The sequence below is a fragment of the Magnolia sinica genome, chromosome 15, assembly GCF_029962835.1.
Source record: "Magnolia sinica isolate HGM2019 chromosome 15, MsV1, whole genome shotgun sequence".
NCBI classification, from domain to species: Eukaryota; Viridiplantae; Streptophyta; class Magnoliopsida; order Magnoliales; family Magnoliaceae; genus Magnolia; species Magnolia sinica.
In genome coordinates this window covers 71,399,950-71,418,518 of record NC_080587.1, presented here as the reverse complement: position 1 = coordinate 71,418,518, position 18,569 = coordinate 71,399,950, and the positions used below count along the sequence as shown (strand labels likewise).

The following is an 18,569-nucleotide window of genomic DNA, read 5'->3' as shown; positions in this document are numbered from 1 at the left end:
CTTGTGCGACCCGCTTATATTCTTTTGGACTTGTATATATTTGCCCTTTTCATTTCAGTAGACTAGTTGTGATTGTGTTTCATATTCCGAGTAATTCTATGCTGCGCATTTAAAACTTATTAAACGTAAATTAATAAAAATCAGTTATAAGTGATACCTAAAAACTTGGGAGTCCAGCGTGTACACGACCCCCAATTTTTAGGGCGTTACATGGTGGGATCGACATAACTAGGTGACGGTACTTTAGTAGTGAGTCTCCTCCTTAAATGGAGACTTAAATAAAAATCATGCTGGACCTTAAGTTAACACCAAGGTTAAATAAGGGAAAACATAAATATCAAAACTTTTGTGACCCTTTAAAGTTTTTAATGGCGGGTGTCTCTCTCCACTTTTTTCCCATGGTGGGGTCCACTCGAGTTTTGGATCTGATTCATTCTTTGGCTCATGCCTTAAACTGATCTCTCCAAATAGATGTACGGTGTGGATACAAAACATATCATGGTGGGACCCACATAACTAGGTGACGTCACTTTAGGAGTCGCTACTCAACTCGGCCGCTGAATCAAGCGGATTGCGTGTTATTCAGTGTGCTTAGCATACTGAGTAAACTCTGTGGGGTCTACCATGATTTATGTATTTTATCCTCTCCGTCCATCAATTTTACTAGATAATTCTAGAGCTTGATACAAAAAATGAAGCATATAAAATGTTCAAATGGACCACACCATAGGAAATAGTTGAATTGAATGTTTACCGTTGAAAAATTCTTTGGGGTACAAAAGTTTTGGGATTGAGCTTATATTTGTTTTTTACCTTCATCCATTTCTGTATGATCTTATGAACAGGTTTGATGACAAATAAACATCACTGTGGGGCCTAGAAAGGTTTCAACGGTGGAAATCATTATCCCCACTGTTTACTGTACTATGATCCACTTGATATTTGGATATACTTCAAGTTTGGGGTCAACCCCTTAAATTAGATGGAAAAACCGATGGACGGCGTGGATAAACCACATACATACAAGGTGGGCCCAACTGAGTTTACTGTGTAGGATAAGAGCGTAGTGTACCTAGTATGCAATCCGATTTCCAAATGAAAACCGTCTAAGTTCTAACGTTTCCGTTAGACTTCTCCTTAAATGTATTTTTTTTTAAATATATTTAAAAAATCTGATGACGTGACACTTACAGTGACGTGGACCAATAATAAAGCTGGATTCAGGTGCTCGCTGTTTCCACGAAATAGAGGATCCGCACTTGTAGGGCTGATTTTTTGGACACACCGAGCTGCACATGATGAATGGCCCAGATCTCCCACACATTTGTACGGGTAAGTATCTCTGAGGGGTTCGTACAATTTTAATGGAGCCCATCTGATGGATGAACTGGATTCACCATGTGTCCACAATACAGTGGTGAATGGTGATGATCTTCCCCGCAACAACCTGATGAACGGTTCAGATCTTGCACATATGATATGTACCTCGAAGGACTTTCTTTTTGGCATTCTGGTGACATGAAAGCGTGTGCAATTGTAATAGGGCCCATCAGATGGATGAACCGGATTCACCAATCATGTAGCCACTGTACAGTGGCGAATGGTGATGATCTTGACTGTAGCAACCTGATGAATGGTCCAGATCTCACACGTGTCACATTGGCACGTACCTCCGAGGTGTCTCTTTGGCCTTCTGTAGCCATGCAAGTGTATTCAATTTTAATAGGGCCCATCTGATGGATGAATTAGATTCACCAGCCACGGTACCACGGTGAATGGTTATGATCTTCGTCCGACGCCCAATCATTGACAACTTGGATGTGATGCGGAGAATCCAGATCGTTCATCTTGTAAGGCATTTCGATTAATGGCTTAGAGTTCAGTAAAACCAAATGAACGATCTGAACCACATTAACAGACAATGGCCTTTACAATGGACAAATATCATGAAAACAGATTTAACAGGAGAAATTGATGGCTAGGATCATCCGTTGAATATGATTTTCTACCAAGCAACATTGACCGTCCGAACCCACTACAGAGAGATCAAATCATTCACTGTGATTTCCTACCAACGGCGAATGAACAACGGGACCCACTTGATGTTCAGGTCAGATCCAACCCGTCCATTCTCGGGCAGGTAGATTTGCTCGATGTACAATCAGAACCGTACAATTCTCATTATTTTGGTGGTTTATGCAAACGCCATTGTCATGAGGCCCACCACAATCACATCATTGCTCGATCAGATTGTTAAAAGCTTTAAATGGACCAAATAAAGAAGAGAAAAAAAAAAAAAAAAAAACCCCTCTTGGCTGTGATGATGACTCGAAAGAATGGGTGCCCAACGCTTGATATTAGATCAGGTGTGGAAACAACGGATGCGGATTTCGTGGTGAACCCAACCCCAAGAGCTTCGTGGTGTAAGAAGTTTGTGGGGCCTACCGTGAAGTATGTGCTTTATCCACGCCGTCCATCCATTCTGCCAGCTCATTTTAGGGAATGAGCCGAAAGTTGAAGCGTATCCAAAGTTCAAGCGGACCACACCAAAGGAAATATTAGGGATTTGAACACCAACGATTGAAAATTTTTTTAGGGGCCACAAGTTTTGGATCAAACGGATATTTTTGTCTTTCCCTTCATTGAATGTTACAATGGTAGATGTCATTATTCCCAATGTTTCATGTGGTGTGGTCCACTTGAACTTTGTATATGCTTCAATTTTAGGATCATTACCTAAAATGACGGGGCAAGATGGATAAAACACATACATCACGGTGGGCGACACTGCGTCCTTCCATGTGGGTGGATCCCTGACTGTGTGGCCCACCTTGATGGATGTTACTAAAATCCATGCTGTCCATCCGTTTTGAAAGCTCATTTTAGCGAAGGATAAATAGATGAAGCAGATCCAAATCTCAGGTGGACCACACCATAGGAAACAGTGGTGAGTGACGATTAAAAACTTCTTGTGAGCCATAAAAGTTTTGTATCAAGCTGATATTTGTGTGGTCCTTTCATCCAGGCCTTTTTGACCTTATCAACAGGTTGGATGGAAAATAAACATTCTGGTAGCCGCCAAAATGTTTTTAATGGTGCGTAATCAATCACCACTCTTTCCTGTGGTATGGTCCGCCAAAGATTTGGATCTGCTTCATTTTCTGGATCATGTCTAAAATGAGCTTTGAAAATGAAAATGGATGTACGATGTGGATTTAAGGCACATATATCTCAGTAAGCCCCACAATCAGGGAGACCCAGCTCAGTGTAACCGGGAATCCACCGAAGCCACGGTCGTAGATTATTGGTCAGGAACCAATAGCCGTTCATAGGCTTCCATGGTGTGGTCGAGCTGATAAGTGGACCAGATCAGCCTGATTTTTGAGCCAGAACATCTTCATATGATAGGTCCAACATTTTGCAAGGATGCCATGTGTCGCATACGGCATTGACCGGATAAGCTTGGGGCGGCATATAATCATTTAAAGGTGCTAAAAAGTTATAGGGGAATGATCATCTACGAGGCATATAATCATTTAAAGGTGCTAAAAGTATCAAGGGGAATGATCATGTACGTCCAAACATATAGTAATCACCTGGCCAGCTTCGTTGGATCCGACTGTAGGGCCCACCATCATCATGTAAGTTAAATCCACACCATCCATCCATTTTGACACAGGTGATTTTGCTATCCAGCCTATTGATAAGGTCACAAAGACCTGGATGAAGGAACCTCACAAATATCAGCTCGTTCCAAAACTTGTGGCTCAGAGGGAGTTTTTAATGATCAATCACCATTGTTTCCTGTGGTGTGGTCCACCTGAGATTTGGATCTTCATTTTTAGGACGGTGCCCCAAAATGAGCTGTCAAAACGGATGAACCGAACAGATTGAATGCACGTACCTCAAGGTGGGCCCCACAGTCAGGGATCCACCCACTGGTAATTTACCATACGTTCAAGCTCCATCCAATTCTTTCATTGGATGGGTTCCCATGTTAGGCCTGGACTGGATCCCATCATCACAGCCAGATCCATTCCTCTGGTGGACCACACCAACGGGAACAATGAGGGACATTGAGGAAGGTGATTCCCACCGTAGAAAGTAGGATCCAGTCATTGGGTGCACCCACCCAGAATCATGGGACAAACCGGCCACACCAAGTAAATATACAGGATTTAGGCGATTGTAAATTGTTCCCTGGGGTGTGGTGTCCCACCTGCATTTTGGATCTGCAATGTATGGTGAAAAAGAGATGCCCCACCAAGATCAGGTGGTGTGCCCAGGCCTTGGTGTGTGATGGGTAGGGCGCTGTGGGGCTCACTGTGATGTATGTGTTATATATGCACGCAGTCCATCCATTTTGCCAGCTCATTTTAGGGCATAAACCAAAAAAAAAATAATAATAATAAAGCAGATATAAAGCTCAAGTGGACCACACAATAGGAAAGAGTGGAGATTGAATGCCCACCGTTAAAAACTTGTTAGGGGTCACAAGTGGATCGACCCGATATGTGTTTTCCCTGACATTATCAACAGGTTGGATGGCAGATAAACATTGCAGTCTTTGTCACGTTTTTTTTTTCCCGTTAGCTTGTTAGTACACCCACTGTCAGTTCGCACTTCACTGTTAGCCACCCCCACTAGGGAATGGATACCAAGACCTCAGTCTTTGTGAGCTTATCAACATGTTGGATGGCAAATAAACATTGCAGTGGGCCCACACCATTATCGCCACTTTGTGGTCCACTTGAGCTTCAGATCTACTTCATTTTTGGGTTCATGCCCTAAAATGGCTGGACAGCATGGATATAAAACACATACATCCCGGTTGGACCCACAACACCCTATGGCATTGTAATTGAAAGCGGATTGCGCATTTGAGTAACTAGGGATTCCGTTTTACCAGCTCATTTTAAGGCATGAGCCCAAAAATTGAAGCATGTCCAAGGCTCAAGTGAGTCACATCACAAGAAAACAGTGGAAATAATGACACCCACTGCCACCATCGAGACCTTCATAGGGCCCACAGTGATGTTTATTTGACATCCAACCTGTTCACATAGACACGGATTAAGGGAAAACACAAATATCAGCTTGATCTAAAACTCTGGCCCCCTCCCCAAGAACCTTTCACGGTAGGCATCCAATTCCCACTGTTTTCTCTGGTGTGGCCCACTTGAGCTTTGGATATGCTTCAATTTTGGGTTCATGCCCTAAAATGATATGGTAAAACGTATGGACACTGGATAAGACCCGTACATCACAGTGCGCCCCACGGTTTACTCAGTACGCTGTGCAATCATCTCTCATTGTAATTACCATAAATACCAAATAATGCCAACATTCAAAAAAATTATATTGAAAAATAAAATTAACAAAACTACCACCACTAATGGTGGCCCCTTGACATTTATGGAATATCCACCGCTGATTTGAATAGACTAAATGAGATGTTCTCTTGTTAAAAAATTAAAAATTAAAAAAAAGAGAGTAAAATTGCAAATCTCAATCTGACTACGGAAACAAGCCCTCAAAGCGACAAACTGCCAAAAGGAAACATCACAGAGAAATCAAGCATTGAAAGAATCAGTACCCGCCCTTGAGATCATTTACGACATCATATGGAATTGGAGTGACTGTCTCTAAGGTGGCACCCTCCACCATGAAACCTGGTTTGGGGCCCTCTGGCTGCCGTTTCGTGCTGATCACCTCCCCTCGGGCCTTCGCCTCCACCTTCAGCTGGTCGTTCTTCAACTTCCTCAGCCGGAACTCCTCCGTGCATCTAGAAGGCTGCACGTGCTCCACCCGTACGTGGATCCTCTTCTTGATAATCCGGTTTCCCACCTAGACACAATGTTTGAATGCCACTGATCATTATTCAATGGATGTGGATTCTTAGCAATAACTCAACATGGAGTCAGCACCAAAGAAAAGATGAAGAAAGATGAATTTCTTCCCGTCACATAACCATAACAACAAGCATCAAGGTACACATCAGTTGAGAGCCAATGAGATGAAGAGAATAAATGCAAGAACCAGACACTTGCACGAAGGGTGCAACCATACAAACAAATCCTGCTCAGGGGAATTTCTCGAGAGGTTTTTAAAATTTGAGGTTTCTCTAGAGATATTATTGGGAAATTTTCACTAAAAATAAGTAATTACAATTTTTTATTTATACATTAATAAATAATTTTAAATTTTAATATGTTATTATACATGAATCATTTAAAATTTAAATAAATTTTAAACTAATATAGGGATAATTTTGAAAAAACAATTGTGGAATATTCAAACAAATCCTGCTCGGGAAATTTCTCGGGAGGTTTTTAAATTTTGAGGTTTCTCTAGAGATATTATTGGGAAATTTTCACTAAAAAGAAGTAATTACAATTTCTTAATTATACATTAATAAATAATTTAAAATTTTAAACTAATATAGGGATAATTTTGAAAAAACAATTGTGGAATATTCAAACAAATCCTGCTCGGGAAATTTCTCGGGAGGTTTTTAAATTTTGAGGTTTCTCTAGAGATATTATTGGGAAATTTTCACTAAAAATAAGTAATTACAATTTTTTATTTATACATTAATAAATAATTTTAAATTTTAATATGTTATTATACGTGAATCATTTAAAATTTTAAATAAATTTTAAACTAATATAGGGATAATTTTGAAAAAACAATTGTGGAATATTCAAACAAATCCTGCTCGGGAAATTTCGCGAGAGGTATTTAAATTTTGAGGTTTCTCTAGAGATATTATTGGGAAATTTTCACTAAAAATAAGTAATTACAATTTTTTATTTATACATTAATAAATAATTTTAAATTTATGTTATTATACATGAATCATTTAAAATTTTAAACTAATATAGGGATAATTTTCAAAAAACAATTGTGGAATATTCAATCACACTAAAAATTTGAAAATCCCATGATATTATGGCGACAATTTCGTTCAGGTTATTTCCCGCAAAGATATCGCGGGCTCAGGCTCCAACCCAAACTTAACCAGCCCAAGGCAAACTTAAGATGGTTAAGGCAAGGACAACCCAAACCTGACCCGTGAGTAGCCAGGGGTATAATTTTCCATACAATTGCTTTCTCAGGGGCTTAAACTTTTTGTTCTTAAAAGACAGAAGGTTTTAAACCCAAGGCAAAAGGGTATTTTGGTCATTTCAAGTTGATGCCAGCAATGTGGTTATCAACATGTCGTTGAGGTTCTCGTGCTAACCTGAGCCAATCCAAGTTGGTTGGGGTTGAATATTCAATACCTTTCATCGGGTAGCTCGGTTTGGGTAGGACCTCAGGCTGACTCCTCTTGAGGTCAATTGGGCTTGGGTTGACCGACCCTCAACCTGACCCAACCTAACTGAGCTGAGTTGCAACCCCAGGTAGCAGTGAGCACAAATGGGCACTGAGAGGCAACCCTTGCGCCACCCCAACTAGCTACATCTGTAGCAGCTTGAGTAACAAGAACCTCATCTGAAAAACAAAAAACCAATTATTCGGGTGGATCACAATCACACCCACAGACATGTACCCATGATGCAAAAGCAGGAACGCCCTCACTCTTCAGGTCTAGAATCCCAATGCAATGAAGTCCTATCCCAACAACAGAACAGAGAAGTTCTGTAACGCTTCATCTTGAAAACAAGTATACGAATGCAAAGTCCCAATTCTCACCTTCATAGGAATCTGCTCTCAGAATATAGCATTTTTATTGCAATTGGCAAATTTTAACATACTTCTTTTTTCTTTTCTTTTTTTGAAAAGTCACGATATATATTAGGAAAGAAAAGGAAATACAATGCGGAGGAGATGAGAGAGATCGCCGAGTGAGCAATCTCTACTAGACTCCACAAAAAAGAAAATCACAATCCTTAAGGCCCACTACATAAACAGCCCATTCAATCATTAACCACTTAGCCTTACTAGCTATAACTGCTTCCGAGTTTGAAATGTCCCTGAAGCATCTACCATTTCTTTCTTCCCATACCGACCACCATATCACAATAATAGCCATTCTCCATAAGCGCGTCTTTTGCTTGCACAATCTAACCCCATGCCAAGCTTTAAAGAGATGACTCACCGAACCAGGAAAACACCATTTTATATTGAAGCAGTTGTGAAATTCTGATCAAATCCGAGTGATAAAAGGACAGAAAAGAAGCAGATGATCAATAGATTCTTTGTTCTTCATACGACAAAGGCCGACATTAACATACTTCAACTCTGCTTCGTGGCAATATGCTAGTAGGTTCCTACCCCGGGTAAAGGAAGGTTGATGACAGGTAGGCAGCCAGTAGTTGAATCTCCACCAAGCAATCAGATAAGACCCCAAATAGCTGGGACAATGATATGTTGATGATGGAGATGGTAGTCACAGGTCGATTCACAGTTTGAGTTCACTTAGTTGCATGGACTTGTACAATGCTCTAGTTCAAATAAACTAACTGGTTAGTAAAATGAGGCATGAGAGTGGGACGGTTGTAACTTGCAATCTTGAAGATATTCAAGATCATTATTTCAATATGATTTTTGGGTCATGACCCATTTAAGATGGAACCCAATGACTAGGATCAGGGTAAATCTGCTCCATTGCACAGTGGTTGTATAAGTGAGTGCAGACAGCCGTACCCTCCCAAAGGACTGGGGAATAATTATGTCCTCTATTTTGGGCAGAGAAACTTTGATACTCTGGTTGAGTGTAAGGATAATACACAGGCACCTAGAAATTACTTAGAAATTGCCTAAGTTGAATACAATAAATTCATGTTAAACTGTCCAGATTACCAATCCCAGTCTAGATGTACCATTTACATAATAAAAAAATTTATGCTTAGTTGGCTTTCTGACTCTCAGATTGGTGGACATGTGTTGGATCGTTGAAAATGAAAAACATCTAATGGTAGCCCATGAATCAGAGTTCAGGATTGTTCAAATAATCTGATTTTCGAATCATGATTCATCTGCAGCAAGCCCCACATAGGATGTCGCACATGTGGCAGATAAACAAAATTAAACTGTCCAAACCTTGGGGCTCAACGTAGATTGACAGTGTATAGAAATATCCATTGATTATCTTTTCAAACTAGATGATTGGTAGACATTTAATGGGCGGTTGAAACCAAAAGGATTCATCTGTCCGAATTCAACAAAACAAATGTCCTTAATCAAACCTTATTTTCACTTAATCAAACTAAAATTTGGATGACAACTTATCCATACATGGTACCAAAATACAGTTTAATTTGAGTTAATATATGACGTGTAATATTTGTGAGCGATGGTGTATCAACCATCACACTATGCTTGAGTATCAAACCTCTTCTTTGAGTCAATATGAGATGCAAGCGCAGGTAGCTTCTTGTCTCCTCTGTTGCATCTGCACTAACAGACAAACCAACCCCAAAACTCCCATCACTTGACAGCAGTTGATGATTAATACTTCTACCATTTTGGTTTTCACCATCATCAACTTCATCACCCCTACCACCACCACCACTGTCATATCTTCTTCTTCAACGGAATCAGGTTGAATCAATCCACAGATAGGATTGAATTGAATATCGACTTCGAACTTAACCGAACTGGCTATGACCCAGCCCATCAATTTGGGATGAATCGAACTGTGAATGTGTTTGATTGAACTAGTTTGCAGTTCGAGATCTGCTCAAGCAAGCTATGTAACTTTGAGAGAGAACGGGTCCCAATCGGGTAGTCCCCAATAAAGAGATTAGACCTCATCATATCCCTCTTTTTTGCCAACGTGCTGACTGCTGACCATGTCACTAGATCACTTCCTACTCTAAAGCATAAGCACTGAGCATCTAAAGGCCCAATTAATCTCCTGCAGCCATGGTCTTAAGAATCGGACGAATCTAATGTGAGTTGTCCAAGTCGACTCAGACTCAATTAGACCCGATCTGGTTCACTACAAGAGTCAACCTCATGAGTTGCCCTTGACACTGGCAAGTCCTGACTCAACTCAGGACAAAAACAAGTCAGTCCAAGTCACGGAGATGTTTAACCTTGCATGTAGCCCAATGGATGACATTAGAGGAATCTCCCTCAACTATTATCGTGGAGCGAGAAGCCAACAAAAATCTCAATTCTCACCTCAGTGCCACAACCTCAGCTATGTCCCCGCACTGCCCGAAGAAAGCCACAATGACATATCTTCTCTCATTTCTCACCACACCACCACAACTGGAAGAGCCCAGATTGCCAAGAGAAAACCCATCAAAATTAAGCTCTAGGGCCTAAACATTCCTTGGAGGCACTCCTTGAATCCCCGCTCTAAAATTCCTAAGCAGATCCAAGTAAGAAACACCACAGAACTCTGCAGTGATGAGGGCCCATCCAATAACCAAAGATGTGATTGTTTTAATCACCCATGTGGTGGACCTACTTTACTAATGAAGTTCTTCCAGTTATTCTCCTTCCCAAAGGCCCCACAGGAATGTTCCCTCTGGCTCGAAAGAGCATTGATTGCAGCCAACTCAACCCAAACAGAGGAAATTCAATATTCTCATCACTGCTAAACAGCAAATGGCATTGCATTCTCGAAGTTTCTATCACATTTCTTTCTAGATGCTCCAAAGAATTGAGTGGGGAAGCATTGTCCAAAGAAATTCTTCCTCTAGGTTTGAAATAGTTGGGTCCCCCACCATATACAAAGGTCAGACACTGACCCAGGCCAAATTCTAGGCTTAGAATTCTTCCTGGGCCATCTTGCAACGAAGAACAAGTCAATCACCATTATAAAAAAAAAGGAAGATAACAGTGGTCAGCCATCTCTTCGTCATCACAACAGAGAAAACAAACATTTGGCAGATACATTTTTCTTTGTTGGATATTATCAATAGTGGGAATTTTTCTTAACTATATATTTGCAAGGATTGGAAAGTAAAGATTAGTTACGATTATTCCATCTGGAGGAATCACTGGAGAAATCACTAGTGTGAGGCCCATCAGATCAACCGCCCAAGTCACCAATCCATAGGCCCATGCATGTACAACCTCAAAGCTTGAGGATGCTACAGTGTTAACTGGACACTTCAACTTTCTAGGACTAGTCATGCCAACACTTAGGGACACATGGACACTCCTAGACATGACATGACATGTCAAATCTGCACAGACAAGTTCCCTATTGATGTCATCAAAAAGTGCCATGTGCCAGACACTTTAAGTGAGGTGTCCAAATATTTTTCTGCACAAAGATCTCGTTTCACCTTCCTCGATTTTTTTTCCTTTTTTTTATGTACATGTCTTTTGTCAAGCCAAAGGTCCATCACTGTTAGCCCTCAAGCTTGCCTCCATTCTCTTACTCTAGAAAATTACCTATCAGGGCTTCCTCGCTCTCTCTCTCTCTCTCTCTCTCTCTCTCTCTCTCTCTCTCTCTCTCATATATATATATATATATATATATATATATATATATATATATATATATATATATATATATATATATTCCAATTCATTTTCCATTATAGGTTTCATGAACAATATAAGTAAAAATACATACTTTGGTGTTTTTTTTCCCCTTTCGTTTCAGTTCTAATACTCTAACAGAACGAGTGATGTTCATAAGATCTACTATTTCCTAAGATGAATATCCGTGATTTTTTATGTATTGCTAACCAATTTTTTGTTAGTTTGAACTACTAGTAAAAAAAAATTCCTCTTAGAACTATGTGAATTTTCTTCCTAATTTCCTTTGCTTGCATTGCTTTATTTAATTTTACTTATTTACTTAAATTATTACTTATATGTGCAAGCGGCCTCATGCCTAGATTCTTTAAGTTTGCCAGGCTAGACACTTTGGCACTAGACACCCATACCATGTGTCTAGGTATCAACTGAATTGCTACGCATATATTCAACACAACAACCAACAAATCACGGAACAAAAGAATCAAGAAATCTAAACCACATTACAAAACAAATAGTTAGAACCCAAATCTCACAAGCGGCCTGATACACTACAAAGCTTTGTAAGGTTAAGCATAACCTAAAATGCAATGTAATGTGACCGACGGTGATGTTTCCATGACATCCAATCTGTCCATTATGTGGACCCCCGCATCTTCTCCTTGGCGTACAAAAATCGGGCCGATCCAACAAATATGTGGGCCACACCATGTAAAATCATGCCTAAAAACCTCCAAAATCATGTGGTGTGGCCCACCTGAGTTTTGAATTGTGTAGGGCCAACCATGTTGTATATATGCCATCCAAACTTAGGTGTGCCCTCCACAATCCAGTAGTTTTTCACTACTGAGTGTTCCCATTGCAACAGTTAACTGTGGTGTGGCACACCTAAGTTTTGGATATGCCTGAATTTCAGGCACCAAGGAGAACACAAGGGTGCGGGCATGATAGACGTATTGGATGCCATGCCCAAATCACGCTAGGCCCCACAATCTAGAAGCTTTTTAACTGTGTGCCCCAATCCCAATGTTACATGTGGTGTGCCCCACCCAAGTATTGGATCAGCCTCATTTTCAAGCATCTGGAGAACACGAGAGTGCACACATGGTGTACGGATCAGTTACCATACACAAATCACGGTGGGCCCCACCCATCGCGTTGTAGGTTAACATTAACCTATGCAAGCTAAGCAGCCAATCCGTCCTCAATTTAAGAAATCCAAACCGTCAAATAAAACAACCAAACAAATAAACAGACCCCCAAATCATAAAAAATGGAGGGAAATCGCAATCCAGAATCATAAAAGCAAAAAAGAAAACTGTAATAACACGAAGTGAAAAGAGAATGAAATGCAAATGAAGAAGGAGATGGACCTGCTTGTTGATTTCGACGCCGATGGCACGTTTTGTGACATTCCAGACCTTGCCAGTACGGCCATGGTAGAACTTGTGGGGCATGCCTTTGTGTATGGCACCATTCACCTTAACGTCCACGTACTCCCCTACTCTGTACGTCCTCAGGTACGTCGTCAGAGCTATGTAACCCTTCTTCCTGAATGGCCTCGAGAACAGGTCCCGAGTCCGCGATCTGACTCCATGGCCTGCTGGCATTCTCTCCTTTTCTCTCTCTCTCTCTCTATCTCTTTGCAACGAGTCGACTCGGCGGGACGAAGGAGATCAGGTTTAGGGTTTTTCTTTTTTTATAGGAGGGACGGGATATTTGATACTCTGGCTGAGTTTGATGCTTGATACGCAGGCACTTTAAAATGGAGTAGAATCCTCTGTGACACTCGAGCTCTGTGGAGCCCAGCACTTTCATGTGTAAAGTGCGCTCCGTCCATCAGGTTCCATCCTTGATTCTAGGTCCTGAGGATAAAAGTCAGCCAGATCCACGATTCAAGTGGGCCACACAAGGGGAAACAATTAAATGTGTTGACGTGGCAATGTTCTGTGAACCCCACCATGATGTATGTGTTATATCCACACCGTCCATCCATCAATATCAATTTAGGGCAGATCGAAATATCAAGTGGACCACACAACAGGAAATTGTGGTTTCTGAACGCCCACCGTTAAAAATTTCCTACTGCTCACCATTTGAAATCTAACATGTTGATAAGGACACATGAGTGAAGAAAAACACAAATATCAGTTTCATCTAAAACTTTTGTGGCCCTACAAGGTTTTTAACAAGAGACATTAAATCGCCGATGTATAGTCCACTTGAGATTTGAATGACTTCATTTTTATTTTCAGGACATGCACTAAAATGGGCCACATAAGCTCATAGATATACAACACATGCATCAAGGTGAGCCCCATGGTCAATCCCTCACCTAATACGCTCACCTATTTTATATTAATCTTGCTGGTGAGGCCTCATAACTTCTATATGTAGTTCAGGCAGTGGTCATGGCATCAATGGAGAGAGGGCTGTCAATGGGCCGGGTAGTCCAGACGGGCTTTCAGGCTTGGCCCGTATTAGGTCGGGTTTGGGGTGATGCATTAGCGTCGAAGGTTGAGCTCGGGTTTAAATCGGGAGCCTGATTGTAAATTGGGCCAGACTCACGCTTAGCTCCCTAAAAACCTGTAAACCTAGCCTGATGGAGAAGTCATTTTTAAATGTTTCTTTTTTTTTTTTCGTTTTCTTTCATTCTCTCCCTCTCTTTCACACACGAGGCACACTAAAATATCATTTATCCACAGAAATATTCAGTTCTCGGGCTCACGGGAACTCAGGTCGAGCTTTGAAACGGGCTAGACTATTTCAACTCATCGCATGTCCAAGTTGGATTTGAGTTTAGGTTCAGAATTACATACTGGGCTTGAATAGAGCTCAGCTCGGACCTAACCCAGCCCATTGACAGCCCTAAATGGATATGGTGGATTTGCATATTTAGGCCAGCAGACGATCTAACATTCTTGATGTCCAACAAATGTGCACCAACATGACTACTAGTAGACCAAAAATATTAAAGATCCAATCATAATGTGGGCCAATTCTTAAAAGATAATATACAACACTCAACATCCAAATTCAAGTGCAACTCACCTAATGATATGATTGGCCCTGTTTTTGGATGAATTGGATGTCGTACATGTATCACATGGGACCTACAAGTCTCCACTTTCACTATTATTTGGTAAAATATTAATTCCTGAGAAGTTTTATAGTAAAATTTCTTATATATATATATATATATATATATATATATACTCTACTTGATGACCAAATTATAATACTCTACGGCTAGAAAATCATCACCACGAGCTATTGTAGACTCCTCCTACTAACCATCCCATCAATGGACCACATGATTAATGTGGGCAGGGATCATCTAAGAAATTGGCATGTAGGCCCACGACAGGATGATCAAGATGAGGGTGCATTTTTGGGTGAACAATTCATTCCATTAATTTTTTCAATCAGCATTTGTTAGAAGGCCACAAATCCAAGATGGAGGGATTGGATTGTATGAACCGCTGTCATATTAAGTAATGGCTCTTTATCGTCTCAACGGCTCAATGTCGATGATTGACAATTTCTAATATTAATGCCTGTTTGGATTGAAGGTTAACTGATTAATGTCTAAGTGAAGGCCACCTATTGGATGTTTGGGTGAAGGCTAGTTTTAATCTTGATAAGGCCATCTTATAAACAACATCCAACTAACCCCACTGAGTGCTAAGCCATAATAGATGGATTGAAATGCAACAATTTTGTTCTCTCACCCTTCTACTACTTGGGTTTTGATGGGTTTATGTGCCAATACCAAAATCCCAAGCGGTCTACACCATTGGATTAGTACATGACCTGATTAGCCCTAGCTTTACGGGCGTACATTGTATATGAGAAATATCTAAAACTCGAGTAGACCACATGAGAGGAAATGGTAGGATTGTTAGAACTTTCTTGGGCTAGAGGATGTTTACGTTCTTTCTAGCCCTTTTATAAGTTGATTCCCACTTAGTTGAAGGGAAACACAAATACTAACATTGCCCAAAATTTCAATGGGCACTAAGAAATTTCTAATCATTGACATTCAATTCTCACCATTTCTTGTAGTATGGCGCATTCCCTTATGTTTGGGTTGATGCCCTAAGTGAGCAAGGGCATTTAAATGGGCCAGGCTCAGGCCTGAAAAACAGAATTTTGAATAGGGCTGGCCTTATGGCCTGGCCCAAAATAGTTCAAACCACTTTTTCCTTGTTGTGGTCTACCTGAGCCTTGTATCAATCTCATTTTTTGTGCTCATTACTTCAAATGAATTGGCAAAATGGATCTAATGATGTGAATAAAACACATACATCATGGTGGGACCATAGAGCTTTGCCACCAGCTAGCTGACTGGTGTTGTGGTCACCAGCCAAACCGTGTCTCATTACGATGATCTGAAGGTGCGGCCCATTGGTTCAATGGTTGATCTTAGCTGAATATTAGAACGACTGCCCTGAATGAATTATTCAATACATAACCCTATATATGCCTAAATAAGCCTAGATTCGAAAATGGACTAAAAATTAAATACTTACATCTACCCAAATTTGCAAACCATTCTTAAAAAACTCAAACAAACACTTTTAATGAAAAGCAGCAAACCTACCGTTCTAAAAGTAGCTAGTTTTCAAATAAAACAGAACTTTGATCCTAAAAACAATTAAAAATAAAAATTTGCTAGGATTAGTCGACTTCGTCATATCATTTGCTTCGTCAATAGCTTTCCAACGATACATAACACGTGTGAACTAGATTCGCAATGTAAATAACGATCCGAAGCTATAGAGCATGTTAGGCCATTTTTTCCCAATCTTGGCCCTTACAACATGAATTCATGCGATCCTGGCCCTCCCTTAAGTTGTCCAAGTTTTTCCTACATCACATATATAACAACTGAATTAGTCTATTACCTATAATAGATAAAATAACAAGTGAACGAGCCAACCATCTCTACCATATGTGACAATTGAACAACTGAAATAACAAGTGAATTCATTTAACATTTTATTACTAACCATAGAATAGCATCCAATCAATTAACTCAATTTCAAAAGAAGATGATTTTGGTCTCTCAACATAATTTCACCAAACTATTCCGAGTTAAAAAGAAGACATGGCTTCGGTTTCACATGATAAGCACCAGCCAAGTGAAAAAAAAACGAAGACATGGTTTGAAATCGGATTGGTACATGACAAATCTTTCATGGAAGCGGTTTAGGTGTAGCCCTTATAGGGCCCACCTTGATGAATGTATTCTATATCTATGCCGTCCATCCATTTTGCCATATCATTTTAGGGCATGTTGATAGACATGAAATAGATCCAAATCTCAGATGGACTCTATCGTAGGAAACAGTGGTGACTGAACGCCACACCATTAAAATCTTCATACGGCCCACCGTAATGCTTCTGTGACATTTATTTTCAATACAAACTGTTGATAAGGTCATATAAGTACGGGTGAAGGGGGAAAATATCAGCTTGATTCAAAACTTTTATCTCAAAGAATTTTTTTAATGCTCTATCACCAATATTCCTTAAGGAATGGTCTACCTGACAATTGGATTTGTTTTATTTTCGGGCTCATTTTATACCATAGAATGATTTGGCAAAATAGATGGACAATGTGAATATAAAATACATACATACATCATTGTGGACCCCATAATAAGGGCCACGCAGTATTGGGTGAGGTCGGGCCACACCTAATCCAATTTCATCTTTCGCCGCCAATACCACCCCATGTCACGGGCTTTTTAAGCTGATAAGTAGTCAGTACACTATATTTTGTTGTATATAATTTCTGAACATTTTTGAAAAATGTATTATTTCAAAAGAAAGATATTATAGGCTAAAGATTGTAAAAAATGCTTGGAGTGCTCATTGCTAATAGGATGACAAAACAGTGAACTGTTAAGAAAAATTGAAAAGCAAACCAAGCAATCGACCAAGCGGCCAATGGCCATCTAAGAGGTCGAGCAAGCGGCCGATATTCATTCAGGAGGTCATTTAAGTGGCCGATGGTCATCCAGGAGCTTGATGAAGGACCGATAGTCATCCAGGAGCTCAATCGAGTAATCAAGTCAACAAGGAAGCTTAGATCGGTTACTATGACAAGTGGCAAGAAAGTTTTCGGAAGGTCATGTAATTGCTGAACGGTTAACAGCAGTTAGAACATGGGAAGCATCTAGAAGGCCACGTACTGTTGAATGGTTATAGCAACCATTAGAACGTGGGAATGATCTAGATATCCGGATTAAGGCCGTAATAGTAGAGGAATTCAGCAGGAAGATTTTGAGTGACGCTAACCCAATAAAACCCAAACATTATCTTTCATATACCAATTGATTACATTTAGTATATTTGCTCTACTTTTTTGCCAAGTGAATTCCAATTTCTAATGTAATGCTTTACTTTAAGCCTGTTGTTTACATTCCATGGTGTAAATTGTAACATTAATCGAATAGCTGGTAATCTTAGCTGTAATTTGAGTCTACGCTCATACGCTGGATTCAATTCTTCACTCGGAAATGTGTTTTGTAGCCATTCTCTGCGATCGATTGTAAGAATCCCTTCCTCATTCTTTTTTATATGTACTGAAAAGTCCTTTCGTACATAAAGCAAATGTGTAACTCATTATCAGAGGATGAACCCTTCCTGCTGAATATTACCTAATCCTATTTTACACACTGAGTGTGTGGCTGAAGAGGTGGCCGATCTCATCCGATCTCTGCCATATATTGCGTATATGCACATCTCAGCGCTTGGGGTGTGTAAACACCCCACTCAGTCTAGTATCTTGAGAGAGCTAAGACAATCCGAGAACCATGATCATATCCTAACCCAAACCCTAGCCTAAACCTTAAACCCAGCCTAACTCTAGCTTAAACCATAATCTGAACCTTAAACCATCACCCAAGCCAAAGCGTACATGCAAATCAGTACAAACCTTAAAAACACACCCATTTGAGGCCAAAAGCCCGAAAAAGGACTTGCGAACGAGCCAGAGCACCAAACAAAACCCATTGACTAAAACCCGAACCAAACTAAGCCCGGGCGATAATCGGACTATCGCGGGCGGTAATTCAACTACCGCTCCAGAACGGACAGATGTCTACTCCAAG

The 18,569-nt window shown here is 40.2% G+C and overlaps 1 protein-coding gene across 1 annotated transcript; it reads right to left on the bottom strand.

The window, feature by feature from the left end:
- Positions 1-5,290: 5,290 nt before the first annotated feature.
- On the bottom strand, positions 5,291-13,130 carry LOC131227501 (large ribosomal subunit protein eL21z/eL21y). The gene is made up of 2 exons (XM_058223286.1): positions 12,822-13,130; positions 5,291-5,847 (listed from the first exon to the last, which is right to left on the bottom strand). Exons 1-2 carry the CDS (start codon positions 13,056-13,058, stop codon positions 5,590-5,592), a joined length of 495 nt encoding a protein of 164 aa, XP_058079269.1. The 5' UTR covers positions 13,059-13,130; the 3' UTR covers positions 5,291-5,589.
- Between the last annotated feature and the right edge of the window lie 5,439 nt (positions 13,131-18,569).